Source organism: Condylostylus longicornis, unplaced genomic scaffold (genome assembly GCF_029603195.1).
Source record: "Condylostylus longicornis isolate FDR11 unplaced genomic scaffold, ASM2960319v2 ptg000004l, whole genome shotgun sequence".
Taxonomy (NCBI): domain Eukaryota; kingdom Metazoa; phylum Arthropoda; class Insecta; order Diptera; family Dolichopodidae; genus Condylostylus; species Condylostylus longicornis.
Genome location: NW_026577973.1, coordinates 21,047,363 through 21,070,261, shown reverse-complemented (window position 1 = coordinate 21,070,261; position 22,899 = coordinate 21,047,363). Strand labels below are relative to the sequence as shown.

Here is a 22,899-nt window from a genome sequence, read left to right as displayed (position 1 = left end):
CCATTTATAAAAACTTAAATTATAATTACGGATGTCAACTGTTAATAAAGTGTTATAAACATATATACACTGTGAAGAGATGTCAATTTTTCATATTATAAATGTCCACCAGGTAGACGTATAATTTTAGGAAAAGTTCAAATTTTTAAGAAAAGTTTTAACAAAAAACAAAAGCATTTTCAAACTTAAAAACATAAATGTTTTCTTAGCAAACATACAAAATATTGCGAGTTCGTCAGACTTATGTAACCAATTCAATTTCTGTATAGACTTTCATAGCCGAGACTTTAGTCAATTTTAAATGAACTCAATTAGAATTAAGAGCCGAAACAGTAAATTTATCAATTATACACTTATATAATTGATGACAATTTAGAATATTTTATGTATTGTTATTTTTCGCGCACTAAGTAAATAACTGCGTTTAAAATATAAGTCTTTTAAACATTCATGAACGTATCAAATTGCAGAAGAACCAGCTTATTTAGTGTACGACCCATCTGTTGCAAATAGAATACTATGTATTTCCACCTATCAGAGAAAAATTTCATAATCGCACAAATCCATCTATATTGGTTTTTGAAGGTATCATTTAGTTGTCAGTTATCAGTTTAGTTGTTTAGTTATCATTCAGTTTTGGCTATACTGATGAGTAGCTCGAACATGTAAATGTAACACAAGCGCTTATTTACAATATCCTAACATAAAAATTAATCCTATAAATAATATAAACTTTGCAATTACGTTTGTTCAAATATAAAAACAAAAATTTAAAGCAATCATTTTGAATATCAAGTTTATAAAAAGTTTTATTTTTCATGTTCATAACCTCACATAACCTTATGTCATTTTAATATCTTAAATTATTATATGTATATAGAAATCATGGAGTTTTATATATATATGTACACCGATGAGTTATGATGCTGAATTTATGCTATATTTGTATGTTCATATAAATATTAAATTTAATTTTCCATTGATAGAAAAAGTTCTGCCTCTAATTTTATAAAATGAATTTATTTAATCATTAAACAACAACAAAACATTATGGTATAAGTCCATTGGTACCATCTAAATTTAATTGAGATCTTCATTAATTTGAATAGAGAACCTATTATTCTTTAGCGATTAATTATATTTAAAAGGCATCTCGTGGTATAAAACGAAGAGCCAATATAAAAAATTATGTTAAGCTTGTAAATAAATTGTTATTTTTCTTTTACTAAACTCAATTTTATTTAATTCACAATTTTTTTTGTTTTTTGCTCATTCAAAATAACAATTAAACATTCGCGTTTATCAAGATCCGCATTATTCTTGTGTCTTTTGGAATTTTATTTGTGTTTTTATTTTTTTGACTTTTCTAAGTATAAATGCCTTTAAAAGATGAAGTGAATCGATGGGAATCTTTAGCGTTCCAATGTCAAATTTCCTTACATTCTTTTATATTTTTCAATATTATGTTAATATTGCTAAAGGCAAATGCGTTTTCTAAAACAGAAATTTTTCTATGATTCTCCTTTCTATAATATGTACATATGTATACATATAAATTGTAATGTAAGTACATGCAAAATAATGAGCTATGACACAATGTACATAATACGACGATTTACATTGTTAAAGAAGAAAACTCTTTTATTTGAAGTGATTCTCTATTGTTTTTCTTAAAGTAAATAAAATAATAAATTAAATTATATTTTACTTGCTTCATATACACAGATATTGTATACAATTGTATATATATATATAATATTGTGTATATGGTAATAAAGCAGAACATGCGAGAATTCCAAAGAAAATATTTTGTATAGAGCACTCATATAATAATCAATCATTTACCTTGCACATTCAAATATATTCATTTCAGATTAAGAGGTTTTTGTCTTTTATAAAAACATATTTTTTGTATATAAAGATGTAGTCTGTATATAAAAAAAAGAATTGTTGTAAAGATTGTATAAGAAAAGCCAAAAATAATAAACACGTATTAAAAATCTAATTTAAATCTTATATACAGAAATATAATACAAGTTATTTATATATGTAAATCTTTATTTAAATTGGGAAGGAGATGAAACTGTGAAGGGTAAATATTATTCTTTAATAATGATATATTAAAAAACTAGCTATAATTAGTTAAAAATCTTTGTTTGACAAAATATAGGCGTTAAAAGCGTGATATTAAATTATGTCTAAATATATATATATATGTATATATAAATGAAAGATTAAAGATTTAATAAAATTAAATTTATTTTTGAAATATAATGTACATGTACAAAATCATATTGCATTGCTAGCATGTATTTGCTAAATTTTCATTTACTTACGTTAGAAATAGAATGTTTTTTTTAAGATTTGAAGAAGAATTGATCTTTATTTTAAAAAATAATTAAATAATTTACAAAATAATACTATGTTGCATATAAATAGAACTATAGTAAAATTATTTAAGTTAATTAACAAATATGATTATTTAAGGTGATTGTATTTTCATACAAGTTAATTAAAGCTTTGGAATCGGTTGTTTATGAGTAATACATAAAAGCTATGTAATAATTGCCATATAACTTAAATTTAAAAAATTCATATTAAAGTTGAACATATTATATGTTTTAAGTAATATACATGTGAGCCTGTGTTAAAGATATGTACAGTAATCTATATAAAGTAATATTTTTTGCGTGTTTGGTTAAAATTTTAGTATAAAAGAAATTTCAGATTTGCATGTTTGAATTGATTATAATTAACATTAGCCAGAATAATTACAGTTTGACAAATTTCGAACGATTCGATTTTAAAATTAGTATTTAAATCTAATTCATAAATTTTGACTAGAATATCATCAAATTCAACATATATTATTGTTTTTCAAATGTGTACATAATGCAGATGCCAGAGAGTTAACATATTATGTTTCTTCAAATGAAATAATCTTGAGGTGTAAAATTTCAAGATTTTATGTGATTATGATAAACTAAGTTTAGTTAACTTAAAGTTAAAAGCTGTAATCATTCTGGAGTAAGCCACCAAGTATTAAAAAAACAAAAGAGCTGAAATTTTTTGAAAATTAATTTCATACACTCCATGTGTTTAAAAAGCCAGTTTTTTTTTTACTGAATTGGCATAGTAATACAAAGGTTTTACATGCTAAAAATTTAATAATTTATGGTTAAATAATAATTATGCCCAATATTAAGTTCAGTATCTGGTAGGCATATAACAGTAAAACATTATTTCGAAAATCAATTTGAAATTATTTCAAGATTTGTGTCTAAAAGTATGCAATTTTTTTAAAGGAAAAATGGGTAGTATTTTTTTTTAAAGGAAAAGTGGGTAGCATTTTTTTTTAAATTCTTTATTAATATATTCGAAATTATTTTTAGTTAAGTAATGAAAAAAATTTTATCTTATCATTGTAACTAGTTAATTAATTATTAATGAATGTGTAAGAATTACGGGGTACAATTCAACAAAAACAGAATTATATTAAAAAAAAAAAAATAAATCAACAAAAACATTCTAAAATCCACACTCACATATAAGCATTATAAAATAAGCAAGCCATTTAAATAGTAGAACTAGCCGATTTATTTTAAAATTCAATGATTAAATTTTAAAATTGAGGTAAAAAATTATTTTCGTAAAATAATAGAAATTTCGTAAACCTTAAAGAATTTGTAGCTGTACAAAATTTATTTTAAAAAATATTTGTTGCGAGAACATGATTACAAATTTTATGAATTTTATTAAAGATAATCGTAGTCGTATATAAATCGAGGGCATTATACAATATTTCCGAGTAGAGCTTTAAATTTGCAAAGATAGAACTTAACAACTACCATAATACACTTCTAAAAATAATTTAGTCATATCTGAGAAATTATAAAGCGTATACAATATTGATATTTGTATACCCTTATATATTCCGAATCTTATCAGGTACAAAATCTTAATAATGCGTGCGGTCAAATAATATAACATGTGTGTTAATTTATCATAATGTACAAATGGTATTAAGATAATGGAATTGTGCTTATTAGATAATGGTTAGATAATTTCCTCTCATATACTGCTTTTATATTATTTTTTTCACCAAATTTTGTAACATTAAGATTATTAAATAATGTTGAAGAAATTTTGTTAGTCTATTTCAATTTCTTAAAATAACTTCATTAAATTAGAATCACATATATAAATGATTCTTAAATAGTTATTTTTAAAAACCGAAATAACAAATGTTAATTCTTGCATAGATACAAACATAAGTCATTGTCTTATTAAAGTATTACCAAGCAACACGAGTATTAATAGGGGGTTTTCGTTTAAGCACGCTGCGCTGAAAGTTCTACATTATAACTAAAATTTCTAAGTTGCAGTGTTAAAAAGTATGAAAAAACTTTAGCCAAGCTTTTTTTGTTTACGCAGTATACAAATTCTGAAATATCTAAATAATATATCGTTCGAAAATAACATAAATGGCATTGTTTATGAAATTACATCCCAATACTTTTCGCCTCGCAATTCACTGCAAAATAGGAAGACTTAGAGAAAACTTACTTTAACGCCCTTCAATATCTGAATCTGCCATTTTGAAATTTAATTTTTTTTGAATTTTAAATTGAAAAAGAAAAAAAAATTTCATGAGGCAGCGACAAAATTTATACTAGAGGTCTGCGCTACATTTCTAACATTTCTTTATTACAGATTAAATTTCCAAACGCACTTTATTGTAACCAGTAATTTCCGAACGATCTATATTTTTAGTGTGTGTAGCGTTAATTTTGGAACGTACTACAAGTTAGAATTATTCTAGAACTGAATAAACGAAAACCCCCTAGGCTTATTCAAAGCTTAAATGCATTATGAATTTTACTAATACAACATTATAGTGATTAAGAAATTAATAAGTAATGTGCTTATTAAACTCAATAATTTAACTTAATGACGTAATCAAAGGAACGAGTTAAAGGTAGAAAAATTCATTAAAAAATTTTTCTCCTCGAACTGGACCCGAACCAGTGACCTACCGCTTTCTAGGCGGACGCTCTACCAACTGAGCTACAGAAGCATGAAGAAATTGCCGACGAAATGTTCTATACATTGCTTTATACTGTAATTCACATGATTACTAAGTATTTGTTTTGTTTACATTGATTGCTACATACAATCTACTATTGAAACACACAATAACAAGAACATATATATTTATAGGAAATCATGTGATAAATAATCATGTCTGCCTTTAACTCGCTCCTTTGATTACGTTATCCATCTGTTCTGCAGTTGCAATGAAGAGATTTCCATTAAGCTTAAATGCATATTCAGTGCAGGAACACTTCGTTCTTGTTTGAATGATTTTGTATTGCATACAATATATTCGAAGAATAATTTTTTTCAAATACAAGTATTTTTTCTCTTTTGTTCTTAATATTCAAATTCGAATTTATACAATTTTCTAAAATTACACCATTATTCCGGAACATACACATATAAACAAATGTAATATAACACATTTGTAAATTGTTGTTGTTAAAATGTTGTAACAGTAGCTTGCTAAATGTACATACTAAATAATAATGCATGCTAACTAATTGTTGATTAGTACAATTATTTATTTTCTAACAATAAATTCTAAAATAATTATTACATGTTACATAATATTTTATTTTATTTGAATATTATTCTATTATTTTGCTGTATTTTAATTATAAAACTGAAAGAAAAAAAAAATTTGAATATTAAATAAGCCCTAACGAAATGGAAATGTTCCGCATTAAATTGATTTTTCCTTAAATAATAATTAAAAAAAAAATTTGCATAAGAGCATATTGTAATGTCAACAATGTGACATTACAATTGAAAAAATTATTGAATTGTAATGTAAATTTGACCGTAGATTTAAACAGAATCGAAACAGAAGAACAAACAAACATAATCGAAACTTTTATGTCAAAACTAACAACTTACTATAAGTTACTGGCATAGTTAGTTACGAATGCAAAAAAAATCTGTTTTATCATTAGCAGAGCGTTTATAATTAAAAAAAACAAAAAAGATCTCGTTAAATAAGTTTTTTTTTATGTGCTTACTAGCGTCTATGTTAATGTAAAGTTAGCGATAATTAAAGTGCGTACTCAATTTTAATTGTAGATAAATAAAGTTCTTAAGTTTATTGTAGCATGAATTTAATGTGTTTAGCAAGTAAATTAGTTTAAGATAAGAAGTTGACAAAATATTGTTTAAATTCCACTGTTTACTTGCTTTGCTTGTAATTAATTTGTTGTTGCATGTTTTTCGTTAACAATCAGATATGGTTTGTAAAGAAAAAATAATGAAGTCAAGTTGAGAAGTATACAAAATGTAATGATGACTTTTCTAAGGTAAACTATATGTGAAAAGACCCTGATTAAATCTTAAATATTAATAAAAATTCATGTGTATATAATGAAATTTATTTTTCATTTAATTATTAAAAGCAATTATTAAACAAAATACTTTTGATCAATTAAAATATTCTGATCAACTCGACCTAGAATATGTCAAACTTTCATAATGGAATAATATAAATGGTAAGGGTGTGTATGAATATAAAAAACTGTTTAAATTTCAAAATTACTATAATTATTTGCCTTGTTTAACACAAAATGGAAAGAAAAACTGAGTAAAACTAAAAGGAGCTTAAGAAATCCCAAAAAAAAATTTGGACGTAAATATAGGATAAGGATAGGATAAAAAGTTTTCATAATCTATATTTTTTGATATGCCGATATTTATACTTATTATTACTAATAAATTAGAAATAATACTAATTTCTGGATATAAAATGACCTTATAATAGTAAAAATTTTTTTTAAAAGCAGTTGTTTTTATTTCGCTATTTACATAAAGGTATATAAAAAATTACTCTTATTAGGGCAGTTAATTGAATTTTAACATTTCATTTTTTCGACCGAATTGTGTATACAATAGGTAGGTGATGTGAAGGCAACAAATTTTGCATAACGAGTTTTCGGTGGGAACCTACTTCTCCATAGTAGGAAAGTGTAAGTAAGGTATTTTTAGCAACCTGTCGGTCTGTCGGTCTGTGTGTGCACGCGTGTATCTCAAGTTCGGCTGAACCGATTTTGATTAAATTTTATATGTAAGTTTACTTCCACCATGGCACAGATTGATCAACTTTTGAGATATATCAGGCCTCGGGAACTGCACTTTTTAGCGGGGCTGTTTTACATTTTTCACCATTTTGAAAAAAATATTCAACCGATTTACTTGAAATTTAATATGTAACCTTTGCTCGACCGTCCGCGAAAATTCCTAACTTTTGGAAAAAATCAGGCATCGCAGCATTCGGACGTTTACTATGGGCCAAATATACATTTTTGTGTATATAAAGAGAAATAATCAACCGATTTCATTGAAATTTAGTATTTAAATTCTAGGTGTTAAAACAATGAATCTTTAAATGTTTTGGAAAGATCTCGAAAACTGATGTGCGGGCCGATTTTACATTTTCTACCATATCTACAGAACGAATTGATGAAATTTCTTGAAATTTAATATTTGAGTTCTGGTTGTTACGGAAACTAACTGGCGAGCATTTTAAGAAATTAAGTACCACAAAGCGAAAGAACCAAATTTACATTTTTCTAGGCATGTTAACTATAAGCTTACTAATGTCCTAAAAATTGGAAATAAGTATTTAACAGACATTTTTATAATATTCTGTAACATTTTCACTTAACTAGACAATACACATTACGGTTGGTTATGTGCTGACCAAATCAGATTTTTTTTTTGTGTTTTATATTTTTGGGGAAATACGACATACAAATACATAAATGTACACTCGGTTAAGTTATATTGGCATTGATGGACGCAATACGACCTATAATCATGGTGTTGTTAATTTTACAATCGAGAAGATGTGACGGTGTATCAATATGATGGTAAGATAGAAAACATTTACAATATTTTTGACAGCTAATTTAAAACAAAAACATGTATAACACTTATTTGTAGCAGTCATCTGCGTCATCGTGATAACGCAACCGCCAAACTACTATATTATGTAATTAAGAATTATTTTTCATTCAAGTTTTTTCTATTTTCATGTTTTATTTTTTAGTCATATAATTTTCAACAACAGGATATCATTATGTTCAACTACATACATTCATATTTAGTATGATTTCATAAAAAAAAAAAGCAAAAAAAAATGCAAAAAAAAAAATTATTTCATATATGAAAAATTTTATTAATTAACCATAATAAAATATAATTATTGAAATAATTTTTCATTTTTATATATAAAAAAAAAAAAGTAATAAGAATTTTTTTTTGCAAAAAAAAAAATTTTTTTTTTTCATTAATAAATAATAATAACAAACAATTTTTGAATAATTATGCGAAAAAGCTGTGTGCAAAACAAAAACAAAAAAAAACGCTGTAGGTAATTCGCGCGTAATCGCATTTCGAACGCACATAAATAAACGCGGCTCGCTCTCATATAAGCAAGTGAACAACATCTTTTTTTTTTGGTGTTTTTTTTTAAATCTAGTATTGATGCTTTTATTTTTTGTTTTCATTTATTTATTTATTAAAATTTCTTAAGTTATTTTGTTGTATAATTAAAACTTGTTTAAAAGAATTGGGTTATTTTGTTAGAATAAATTTTCGATATAATTTTTAATTTTTTTGTTCTGTTTGTTTTCTTTTTGTTTTTCTATATAAAATTAGATTGCTTCTTAAATATTTTTAAAGAGTTTATTATTGTAAGCTTATGTGAATTAAGTATTTTCTGTTTTTTTTTCTTGTTCTCTCGCTTATTCTTATGTAATATAATGAATAAGAGCGCGTTACATTTATATTATGTATGAATTTTGTAAAAAATAATAAAAAAACAAGAACAACAATATTTTATGCGTTCAGTTCTAGTTTTTTTTTTCTTTTTGTTTTTTCTTATTTTAAATAAAATTTAAGTTAATTTTATGATTGTATTTGAGTTTCTCTGTGAATTTAACATGTCATTGCCAAGCCTACCTTTAATTTTTTTTTCGCACACACAAAAAAATTAAACAAAAAACAAAAATTGTATTGAAAAAAAAACAAAACTGCATTTGCAAAAAAAAAAATAAATAAATAACAAGAGCCTATTTTAAGCAATTTTTTAATGATATTTAATTGCGAAATATCAGAAAAAAAGAAAAACAAAAAAAGAAAACAATTTTTCACAAAAATTTCTGTTTTTTTTTTCTTTTTTTTTTTTAGCTTAATGAATTTAATTTAAAATATTTTATTCTATTATACATAAGTATGCTGAAATGTACATACACCCATACATAAAATCATATTAGAATCATACAAAACAAAAAAAAAAACAAAAAGAAAAATCAGAATTTTGTGCGTTTATTTTCTTATTTTATATTGCAATTTTTAAATGCATTTCACATATACATACGCATATACATTGCATATATGCAATATACAATCATACAAGCAATTTATGTACACATACATATATATATATATGTTTGCAATTGTTAATAGACCATTTTTAAAACGCATTTACGAATTTTCAATTATCACTTGAATTTTTTTTTTTTTTAAATGTTCTAGTTCGAAAAACTTTAGAGTAGAATTTTAATAACATTTACTTTTAGTAAACAAAAAAAAAAAAACAAATAAACTATTCAATAATCTATCTTTTTTTTTTGCAATGATTTTATGCTTTTGTTTTTCTATGCCTCTCTCCTTAACACAAGCTATAATGTATGATGTATGTTTGTATATATAGAAAACTTGATATGGTGGTGGTGGCTTAAAGTTGATTACAATCAATTTTATGGCCTTAACCTGTATGTTTGAAATTGTTTTTATTGTTTTAATGTTTTGATTTGATTTAGTTTTTTTTGTTTTTTGTTTTTAATAATAATGCGATCATCGAACTTTTCGGAGATCACCTACTCTAAATAAATGTACAATTAATATTTTTAGTTTTAATAGTCACGATTTAATAAATTTTGTGTGATTTTTTAATTTTTGTTTGTTTTTTGTACTACAATATATTGTACTTATTATTATATATAAGTACAAATACCATTAATTTATATGTAAATGTGTTTTTAAGCGTAAGATTGCGCATACTGATTTAAAATCAAATTATCTTATGTATTTTTTGTCTATAAGAAATTGAATTATAATTTTTATATTTTTTTTTTGTTTACATTTTTGTTCTTAAATAAATTTGTCCATAAAATAATAATAAAAAAATATTTTCAAATATTAATTATGTGAAAAAAATGAGTGATAATGAAAAAGAAAAAAAAATAACAATAAATTCGAATCAAATCAATAGTTTGTAAAATAAGTGCCTTATTTTCCTTCAACAACTGAACAACATCTAAATTATTTTCATTAATTATCAAATAATTATAATTAAATATTATAAATAAATAATTAAAATTAATACTCATCAAAATTATTTTATGAAATTAAAAAATCATTGCATACTTTTAGGTTACAGAAAAAAAAATTAAAATGAAACGGTGATATAATGGTCGAGTTTGAAAGTTAATTGAGTTAAGATAAGCAAATATGCCTGTTGTTAACAAAGTATTTGAGAAAGCTTACAGTTTCGGTAACATAAGCAGTTGAAACATTAAAATTTAATATTCAAATATATGTACCTAATTAGAGAGGCAATAACTTGGAAAGGGAAAGAGGTGAAACGAAATATATCTATTATTTATGAATGTCTGTATAGGTTCCTAGAATTTCAATAGCTAACCCGTCTAAGGTAATGTTTCAAGGTAAACAGTGAATTTAAACGATCATTTTATCATTTTAATGTTTGATTATGTTGTTAGGAAGTAGAAGAAGTTTATCTCTTTTTTTCTGTATTTATGCAAGATTTAAAAAATGTTATCGGAATCGATAAAATAAAAAGTCAAAAATGGTATTTGTGAGTTTTTTACAGGAGAGCGAGCCTAGAAACACTTTTTCCTAGTTGGAGAAAATAGCTTTTTACTAAAAATCTATTTGTAAATTTGCAATATTTCAGTATTATACCTTAAAGAATATAGAAATTTTAATGAAGAATTAATAAACACATAAAATTTATAAAAAATTATAAAAAAATTATTAAGGGTTTTTGTTTTCATTTTGGATTTGTTTTAATGATTCATTATCTAATTCTCAAACAAACCTGTGCACTTATTATGAATATTGCTTGTACATATGTATTATTAAACTTGTTTCGACAAAGTTCTATTTATAATTAGAATTCTAAATATTATTTAATAATATTGTATTTACTATTGTTATTTATTACTGAAAAATTTTTGAAGTTTTTGACAATACAATAATAATATCTAGCATAATAAAAAGGAAAATATTGAATTGTACGATTCAATTAAAATTAATTCAATTTAATTGCAGATCCTAACTAAAACTAAAATTTTGTTTTGATTCAGAATTTTGTTGTTCAGAAATTAATTAACAAATTTTCTTAAAATTTTATTCTCTTTCTATTTTTTGCAGTATAATGAATTAGGAAATCAATTTTCAATTATATGAGGAGCTAACGATTTGCAGGTTAACCTTAACTATCCCAAAAATTTGCATTTTTTACTGTTTAGAACGTAATAAATAATAGAACTGTTTAGCAACGAAAGTAAATTGCAAGTCAGCAGTTTTGGACAGTTCACTTGCTTACGTAATATAAGTGCACTTATCTGAATTTTTATCCCTTATTTGATTTAAAGTTTTTTTTGGAAAATTGATTAATCTCAATTTTAATATGCCTATAGTAAAATATAAAATTAAAAAAATTAAATAACCAATTACGTTCTTTCACAAAATAAAAAAAAATCTTACTTAAATCTTATAATTTAATTAATTGTTTGTCTATATTACTATAAAAATAAGATCCAGAAAATTTAAGTGACACAGCTAGTAAATGTGTGTAATTTCCTGTTTGTATGAAATTTATATTTTATAATTAAAAAAATAAATTATAATAAAAGGGGTGCAATATACTCATAAATTGAAAAAAAAAATTTCAATATTACAAATATAAACCGTTAACAGGTTTTCGTGAGATTTTTTTATAAGATTTTGAACCTGTATGGCAAATTTTTCAACACGGTGATCACTGATTTGGATGAAGCATAGAAACAGTGTCACGAAACTCACATTTACGTTTTACTGCAGAAAAAGTTTTTAAAAAAATATCAAATTTTAAAATGCTTTTATGGCTTCATTTTAACGTAGACGTTTTATAAATTTTGCTATGGGTTATGACGCCACTCTGACTTTTACATAAATTACAAAAAAAAGTAAATTTAGTGGTTTATGTAGCAAAATATTTTATAATTTTTTTAATACACAAATATTATGAAAAAATAAAATAAGATCGTAATATTTAATACCTAATATGTAACTGTTATATGAAGGGCTAAGAAATAGCGTGGCGTAAGTTAGAAATGAAAAAAAAATCAGTGATATTCACTTCCAATAATGAAATTGTTGTTCCGATATTTATTGATAATTGATTTTTAATCCGTAATAGAAACATAAGGAAAGCGTAATCCATTCTGCTTTAGCACCTCTCATATATTTTAATGTTCACGCCATTATATTAAAAAATAACTATCAAAATTGACTTTATTAAAAACAAATTAAATAGAATCGGAAAATTAGTAAGGATAAAAGAAAACTTCTCTTAAATTAAGTCAAAATATACGTTATGTATAGCAACAGCTCACAATTAAGATGGTACCAAGCCTATTTCAAATAAATATAACGATATAAACCTTAATCATTTTAAAATCAATTGATATCTGATAAAATATTAAAGAAAAAACTATGATTTACACTATTTAAGCTAAACTGCTTTTATCTACACAATTATAATAGCGTTATGCTTAGATTAAAGATTACGTACATACATATATATTATATGAATAAACATACGTACACTTATGTGTAATAAACAAAATATGGCAAGTATATAATATTGAAAATTTCGAAACTATCAATTGAAAATTATCGTAATTAAATAATATTAATTGATCAATATATAAATTTATTAATAAGTTGATAAATATATTTCATACATATATATAAATATATATATACATGCACTGGTATTTGTACATAGTGAATATTGTAAATGTATGAATGGGTGTTTTTTTTATTATAATAAAAATTATCTGGTTTTTGAATAAAATCAAGTTAATCTTTTACTTGTTACTTAGTGTCCATGAAAAATTTCAAGACGGTCAAACATTAATTATTATTATATTAATTTAAATAATATGTATATGTTAAGAAATAAAACGATAAATTTATTATTTTAAATTTTATATTACGATATATAAAGATGTTAGATTTTATGGATTAAAATAAAAGAAAATTTTTATGATTTTTCTTATATACATTTGTATATCTATGAATATTGTATATTAACACAACGGAATTTAGTATTATTACTTGATCAAGTTTTCAAAAAGTGTATAACAACTAATTTTGAACAAACTAATGGTTTGTGAAGTAGAACATTTCTTTACAGGATTTAAGAAGGAAAATTCGGATGGAAAAGATGATAAAAAACAATTTTGTTAGAAACCAAATGATAGAGTTAGTAAATGCTGTTATAGTTGTTAAATCAGTTTTCAACAATTTGTCCATTCAAAACGACGATTAAAAATTATAAACAGAAAATTTAAGATAATGGTCGTTTTGTAATTGTCACTACTATTTTAGCTCTCTCTTTAGTTTTCTTTGATTTTCTGTGTAGCAAATAATATGTAATTTTAAGAAGAAACAAGTTCACATATTTCTTTGTTTATGGAGGTCAGAAAAGTTTTGGTTTCGAAGCGATATACTGAAAAATGATGCTATTACCAGGACTTTGAACAAGTTATAGCATTTAGATTAAGGAAATATTACCTTAGAGTGAAAATATTATTTCCAGAAACATTTATTTGTGAATAAAATTTCAATTTTCCATCTGAAATGGTGTATAATAAGGATTATAAACAGACTTGTGAACAGAAGGACACACCGAATGAAACTATTAACCCAAATTTTAATTTTTCTAAGTCGGCTGGAAAAGCTTAACAGTCATAAAAATCAGATATAAACCTCATTTTATTTATTCTAAATTTGAAAGTTAAATAAGAATTTGTATTAATGTTCTTTCGTTTATATACTCGTATATACATAATATGTATATGTGTTATGAAATGCATATGCGTACTTAACAGTATCCAACTTATTATGAGTATAAATTATAAATGTATATGTCAGTGTATATCAAAAATACAGGTAAATAATAAATTTAATACATATAGTTTCCGAATATAAATAAAACCCGAAATATAGGTGTGGATCAAAAACAAAAATATACGTTAGAATTCTTTTTATATTATTACAATAACAGACCTATTAAATCTCATTAGAAATAATTCAGTTAATATAAAAATAAAGTTTAATAAATGAAAATTTATAAATAACGGGTAATAAATTATATTCTCTTCATATTTGAATTTTACGTATATTTTTTAGCAGGATTCTAGTAAACAAATGGGCTTGGTATAAATATCTAGAATGGTATAAAATTGGTTCTATATAAAAGGTTCATTTGACTCTAAGTAACCCCTGCTCATTTAATCATTTTTTCCTTTAAAAATAATTTTATTTTTATGCTAAAGTTCTATTTTAAATTTAATGGCATAGAGTTTACTAAATTAAGTGAACTCAATACTATACTAACACGAAAATCCGAACAAGAATTGTTATTTATGATCCTAATATCAGAGTGGTTCGTTTTAAACACGACCACTATGCATAACTTCAAACACCATTAGTTTGCCCCTGAACTTTATTATTGAAATTTATTATGTTTACATTATGGATTGAATTTGAAATTTAAATATTATTAATAATTATATCATTAAATAAATTTGTAATATAAATAAATATTATTAATATTATATTATTAAATAAATTTAATAATATAAATTGATTCAAATGCATAACCAAGTATGCATTAAACACTTAATAACACTGTCTGCATTTAAAGTGAATAAAAAGAATCGGAATTTTTCTAGACGTTATTTTCTTTAACTGTTTTTAAACAATGTTTTATCAAAGTTAACCCAGTTTTAACAATATGAAAGTCACCAATAATTGAATTGTGTTTGAATTTTTATAACAATTACCACAACTTGACGCAAATGAATGTATTACTATTAACTATTTGCGTTTGTACGAAATTTCAGCATTTTATCCCAAGTAGGTTCTGAGGCATAATCAAATAACGTTTAAAACAGTGCGAGGGACTTCAAATCACTATCACTATTGCATTAATTTCAAATAATGTTTTGATGTTACACGAATTACTATTACACGAAACATTTTTGAAAATTTAGTGAATAGTGTAGTATAGTTATAGTATTATATTAGTAACAAAATATTAAAGTATCCTACATAAATGCCTCATATTAACCGCATTATGGACCTTAGTAACTCGTTATGTTGGTATAGTAATGGACGATTTCTTCAAAAATCGCTGCGAGATAAAGACAAACGAATCGACAAACAATAATTCGGGTATAATAGTTCGTGTAGTATAGTAGTACATTGTAGTAGTAATCACGGATAGTTATTATTTTATGGAAGCTACTTTTTACTATCGAAATTTTTTCTCTAATTATTTATATGTATTAGTACTTTAATTATTAAAAGTGACATTAAGTATACCATGCGTTAACATTTTAAAAAAATGTGTGCATATGTATATGTGTATATTATAGTTACCTTGTTTTCAAAAAGAGTACATAGGTGGCTTTTCAGATTTATGCGTATTTACATATTATTTTTATTAATTTTTACATATTATTTTTATTATTTATTAGTTGAATTCGAATTTGGCAAGCATTATATTCAAGTATAACTATATTTTAAGTATAACAATTTTCTTTCTATTTATTTAACAATATAATTCCATTATTATATTGTACAATAGCAACTTAAATTTTGGCTAATGAGAATATATTTCTCACTAAATAACATAATATATCAAATATATAAGTTAAAGTATTTTATATACGATAATGTTTACAGCTTAAATAGTTTTAATTTATAATATAATTATTAATATTTTAATTAGTTAAATTCCAAATCATTCTAATATGGAATTATTCTAAATAAGCTTCTTAATTTTATTAAAACAATCATAATTAACAAATACCCCGGAAATATTTTAACAATTGAAAATTAACTATGTTTTAATATGTTGTTTCAATATTCCAAATATATATAAAAGAAAAACTAAAATAAATTTTAAAATAAAATTTTATTTTTAAAATATAATCAATAAAATGGGCATAATATAGTTTTTTTTCCTATGTTCTTCATTAATTTAAATTTATAGTTTATACGAAATAATAAATAAAATATCTTTGGTTGAGAAAGCTTGAAATTTTTATTATTTCATCGAATTACGTCAAAAAATCAATAAAATCCAAAAAATTTTATGTGTGTATATTGAAAAAGTTATGATTTATTTTTAATAATAATGGTTTTAAAAATCTATTAGTTTATTTCCTAAAAAAATATCAATGGTGTGAATGCTGAATTACTTGCTATGCAATATGTAAGTATATAAACGAGGGGAACGATTTTTCAAATTTAAAACTTAGAGGTTTTCATGAATTTAGACTTTTCTTCAAAACTCATTTACTACTGACAAACATACAAATCCACCAATCTTCGAAAGGAAGTATTGGTTTTCTTGTTTATTTATTTTAGTAGTCTATTAACGCTATTAGGTATATTAAAATTTTGTTTATGCTAAGGGTGGCATTAAAGTCTCTCTTATATTCATGACTGGCATATTGAAAAATTTCTTCTTAAAGGTACTAAAATCTATCATTTATACAAAATCTGCAGTGCTCATAGAGCTATAATATTTTACATGTTCTTTTCTAAATCCAATTACCGGAATTTAGGATCTCATGGGGCTGATTTCCGAAATTCTTTGCAAAATTCGCTGAAACCTTTCCAACAATACCCCGTGCAATCACATTTATGGACTTACAATTTTAGTATATAAAAGGGCTTAAAAGTAATCGACAAATTTTCCCGTAATATTCGAACCGACAGACACAAAATTCATATACAGATGTATTATATGCTTTACCTTGCAGTTACTGCTGTGAAATAAGAAAATTTTACGCGTTTACCGGTTAAGCAATATATTTTTGGGTAAACAAGTTAAACTCTTAGAATTTAACAGGTAGCGTTCAAATTTTTCAATTTTTCCTCTAGAAATCGCCAACAGTAGAATATGAAAAGTTTATATGCGCACCATAATAAATAATTTTGAAAAATTTTAATAAAACAACTTACTTCATTAATATGTTCAAGATAATTAATATTACATAACCATAAAATTGATTTAATCTCACACAGGAAGCGCTTTGGAAAACATTAAATAAATTTTTATGGAAAATTTATTTTATTTTTCTAACCTTTTAATTTTGAAATTCAAAAGATAAGCTAATTAAAATGTTTTAAAATTATCAATAATATTAAAAGTTTGTTAATATCTTTGCAGTAAAATTTTTCATTAATTCGAAAATAATGAAATAAAATAATAAATTCTTTCTGTTCGCGATAATAAATTAACAAATTTTATTGATTCTTTGATATTTTAGTGAAGTGCCAATTTTAGCATTGATTTATGATATCAAATGACTTGACGTCGTGAGAAGCCTATATAGCTTTTATATTATTTATTTTGTTCAAGAATTAAATTATATGGTAATTTTACCGTATTTTAATTTTTTTTATAGTGAAAGTAACACAAAAAGTCATCTATATCAGGATGGCAATTCAATGGCACGAGTGCCAAGATTGACATGTTTCAAATTTACTATGGCATATGAGAACTTTTTAACTTTTAATGTGAAAATTAAGTTTTTCCTTTAACTATAAATATATTTTTAATAAGGAAACTTCAAACAGTATTCATATTTTACATAATATACATAGTTCCCAAATGGAGAGCGAAATAATTTATGATTCCTTCAAAACTTAAAAATAATGAAATGATTTTGTGTTTCTCTAAATTTGTAAATATATCAAAAATAACTTCATTCTAAATAAGGACGAACTTTAAACTCGATTCTAAAAAAAATGACTAGAAACAAAATCAAGGAAAAAATAATGAAATAAGGTGTGGAATCGATTTTAATTGCTAATTTTAATTAATTACTAAATTTTAAAAAATTAAAAAGAAGTTGAAATTTCTTAAATTGGTAAATGAGTCTGAAATATTACAGAAGAAGGAAGTTAGTTTTGTTGAAATAATGTCCAAATTAATATTCGACTTTATTTCCACATGTAGGCAAGTCAGTTTCGGATTCTAATTTAATTTTTTTTGTATCGACTTTAATTCCAGCAATTTTTACCGACCATATTGTTTAAACAATAGGTAGGTGATGTGATGGCAACAAATTTTGCATATCGAGTTTTCGGTGGGAACGTACTTCTCCATAGTAGGGAAGTGTAAACAAACTATTTTTAGCAACCTGTCGGTCTGTCGGTCTGTGTGTGCACGCGTGTATCTCAAGTTCGGCTGAACTGATTTTGATGAATTTATATGTAAGTTTATTTCGACCATGGTACAGATTGATCAAATTTTGGGATATATCAGGCCTCGGGAACTGCACTTTTTAATGGGGCTGTTTTACATTTTTAACCATTTCAAAGAAAATATTCAACCGATTTACTTGAAATTTCATATATAAGCTCCACACGACCGTCCGCGAAACTTCCTAACTTTTGGAAGAAATCAGGCATCAGCAACTCGACGTTTACTAGGGGCCAAATATACATTTTTGTGTATATAAAGAGAAATAATCAACCGATTTCATTGAAATTTAGTATTTAAATTCTAGGTGTTAAAAAAATGAATCTTTGAATGTTTTGGAAAAGTTTCGAAAACTGATCTGCGGGCCGGGCCGATTTTACATTTTTCACCATAACTACGGAACGAATTGATGGAATTTCTTGAAATTTGATATTTGAGTTCTGGTTGTTATCGAAACTAACTGGTCAGCACATAACCGACCGCATTGTATATTGTCTAGTTAAGTGAAAGGGTTACAGAATATTATAAAAATGTCTTTTAAATACTTCTTTTCAATTTTTAGAACATTAGCAAGCTTATAGTTAACATACCTAGAAAATGTAAATTTGGCTCTTAGTAGAGTTTCGCTTTGTGCTACCCGAATTCCCTGAAATGCTCGCCAGTTAACCAGAACTCAAATATTAAATTTCAAGAAATTCCATCAATTCGTTCCGTAGATATGGTGAAAAATGTAAAATCGGCCCGCAAATGAGTTTTCGAGCCCTGATCTTTCTAAAAAATTTATATGTTCATTATTTTAATACGAGGTATTCAAATATTAAATTTCAATGAAGTCGGTCAATTATTTTCCTTTATATACGCAAAAATGTATATTTGGCCCGTAGTAAATGTCCAGTTGCTGATGCCTGAGCAAAGCTCATATATGAAATTTCAAGTAAATCGGTTGAATATTTTCTTCAAAATGTTCAAAAATGTAAAACAGGCCCGCTAAAAAGTGCAGTTCCCGAGGCCTGATATATCCCAAAAGTTAATCAATCCGTGCCATGGTGGAAATAAACGTGCATATAAAATTTCATCAAAATCGGTTCAGCAGAACTTGAGATACACGCGTGCACACGCAGACCGACAGACCGACAGACCGACGGACCGACAGGTTGCTAAAAATAGTTTACTTACACTTCAATACTATGGAGAAGTGCATTCCCACCAAAAACTCGATATGCAAAATTTGTTGCCATCACATAACCTACCTATTGTTTACACAATACGGTCGGTGAAAAACAGATGAATAGTTACATTTATTGATAAATTTAATGTTTTCGGATAATCATTTTAAGGAGTTATTTACTGATTTTTCCGCTGAAATACTTGGCACGTTGAATTTTTTTTTTTGGAAAAATTGGCGGCACGAATGTTCATCATGTTTTGCCACTTATTATCTATATTGCCATACTTTCAAATTATGTCCTTTTAAAAAACGAAAATCTTGTATATGAAAAAGACTCAAATAGGCTTTCCTATATAAAACAAAGTTCTCTAAATTATTATACTTTGGATTATTATTCCCTGTATTCTTTGAATACTCTTGATAATCACTTAATAGAGGAAAATTCTATTAATGCAAACAATAATTGTCCAGTGCCATATATAATTATACATATTTCACTTGTATCAGTAATAATCTCTAAGGGTTCCATAATAATTATTCCATTTGGAATTATAAAAGAAAATGAAGCTATCAATTCTATTAATTTAATTATCAAACCCATCCAAAATATAATTAACGTAAAATATGTAATAGGTTGAGTGAATTATAGTCACAATTGGGAAAAAAAATTTTAATTAGTTTGAGTCCCATTGCAACAATTACGAAATTAATTTGCGTAAAATTTGTGTACAAATTTAATGTGGTTAGAATATATTTGATCGGAAATAGTATTTTGATCTGAACGAAATTCCAGAAATATCTCCGAATTTATTTTTATTAGTTAAATGAAAGAATTGCACATAACTTTGTGAAAATGTCCTTTAAAGACTTAATCAAAATTTTTCGAAATCTAGTAACTTTCTAGTTAATATTATGAAAAAGGTATAACATTAGACTATAGGTTAATTTGACGTATATTATTGTATAGGATATAGACCATAATGTAAATTTGGCTTATAGAAAAGGATCAATTAAAGGGTCGTGCTTTGCTCGAATTTAACGCTTGTTAGCAAATCATAATGTGGATCTTTAAAAAAATAATTTAAAACGTAAAATCATTTCCTAATAAAGTTTCCTTTGTTATGCCAAAACTTAATCAATCGATCATATAGCCGAGAAAGTTTTATAAAATATAAATATTTATTTAGAATCGGTTCGGCCGAAATTGAGGTATATGAGTGAGCACAGACCAATTATTTAGTTGTAAAACTAGTTGTAAGGAATTATTTTCAGTTTTGATCATACAACTATTCCAATTTTCTACATAAACATCAAAAAACTTAAAAAAAAAATAAATAAAATATAAAAAATTACCTGTGCTAATGTTGCTACAACTAGTCCAAATGTGAATGCTATTTGTGGAACACTTTTTTCCTCTGGTATCGTACTAACAACACCAATAAAAACTAATAGAAATGTTCCTATAAGTTCTGCTAATAAAATTCGCCATATATTATGATTGTCTGTGATGTCTGAAACACCAAAGAAACGCTTTAATCCTGAAAATAAATTAAAAGAAGAAAAAATATTAAAAAAAAAATATTTTGGAACAAATTCAATTTGAGAAATTTCAATTTAATTTTTGATGCCTATACCTAACAATTAAATTATATTAAAATATTTTTACATTAAGATTAAATTTTTTTTAAAATGTAATTGCGTAACACATTGTTATCACTGATCTAAATATTGAAAAGTACATTAATGGAGTCATTTTGAAAATATTTCCAAAAATTTTAGATTAAATAATTTAAAGTATTAAACATACAAAATTTACAATGTAGTTTGTTCAATGTTCGACATTATCATTTTGTATACTTTTTAATAATACTTGATAAGTGAACAATCAATTAAACATTGAAGATCAAGATTAAGTTTAAACAAGTATTTTTAAAGTAAATATATATAATAATGTATATATATTCAAGTATTGAAAAGGTTTAGACACCAAATTAAAAAAAAAAAAATATTGTTGCTTAAAGGTACAACGTTGAAACTGAACAACTACTAAAATGTCCGAGTTATTCATTTAATTCCTTATATGACTTACTACATGCATCTAATTTTCTAACTTGAAATTTATGATTATTAAATACCACAAATATTTTGCGTATTATTTCAAAATTTCCTCTGGAATGAACTATATAAAGTTGTATTCTTAAAACGAGTGTTTAGATTTAAGTTTCCATGAATTTTTTGAAAGAAAACACAAAATTTGCTAAATATTACCGGAATTGTAAACGTCGTTTTGTAATGAGTACAATGCCTGCTTTGTTCAAAATTTAATATATCTATGAATAGACTGTCTATTCTACTTTAAGCTTAGGCTTTTGAGAAATGAATTCAGTCAAATTTTTACAAGAATTAGTAATGGTTAGAAAAATTAGAGGAAATTTTATAATTGAAATTTTAAATCATTATATGCGTTTCGTTATCATAGGTGTATACTTTTATATAATCAAATTATGAAGTATTTACATATGTATAAGCATATTTGTACATTTATAATAACAGAATGTAAATAATGTACTGGCATTCCAAGCTATACAACATTATTTTAGGTATAAATTGTTCTATAAATCTAGTTTAATATTCACCGAATGCTTCTTTATTGTTTATCACCTTTAAGATAATTTATTGTGTTATTCCACTTAATAATTTCATTTTATTAAGTGTCATTAAAAAATTTTTTGTTGTTTTTCTTAAAATTCAATTAATTTTGACAAAAATCTATATATGATTCGTTTAATCAAAAATTAATGGAAAAACAAAGAAGATAGAAAAATGTCTACAGTTTTTTATTTCAAAATTTTATAGCGCCACTAAAACAATTTGTTTCTCATATCTTAATAGGTTTTTTCTTTATAATATATTAGATATTTAATTTTTTTATACTTTTATATGTATATAAATATATATATGTATGCACCCATGCTTATAAATTAATGTTATATAACACTATCATGTTGAAAAATCATAAATCTTCTGTTAACTTTTTAAACAATTAAGTGTTATCTTATTT

General features: G+C 24.5%; 1 protein-coding gene across 2 annotated transcripts in view; it reads right to left on the bottom strand.

The window, feature by feature from the left end:
* The window catches only part of LOC129609656 (aquaporin AQPAe.a), a 96,157-nt gene that overhangs the window by 20,276 nt on the left and 52,982 nt on the right, over positions 1-22,899 (bottom strand). For both annotated transcript variants that reach the window (XM_055521723.1, XM_055521716.1), the window contains one exon: positions 21,192-21,376. In XM_055521723.1, the coding sequence (XP_055377698.1) occupies positions 21,192-21,376 (185 nt within the window). The remainder of the gene's footprint in view (positions 1-21,191; positions 21,377-22,899) is intronic.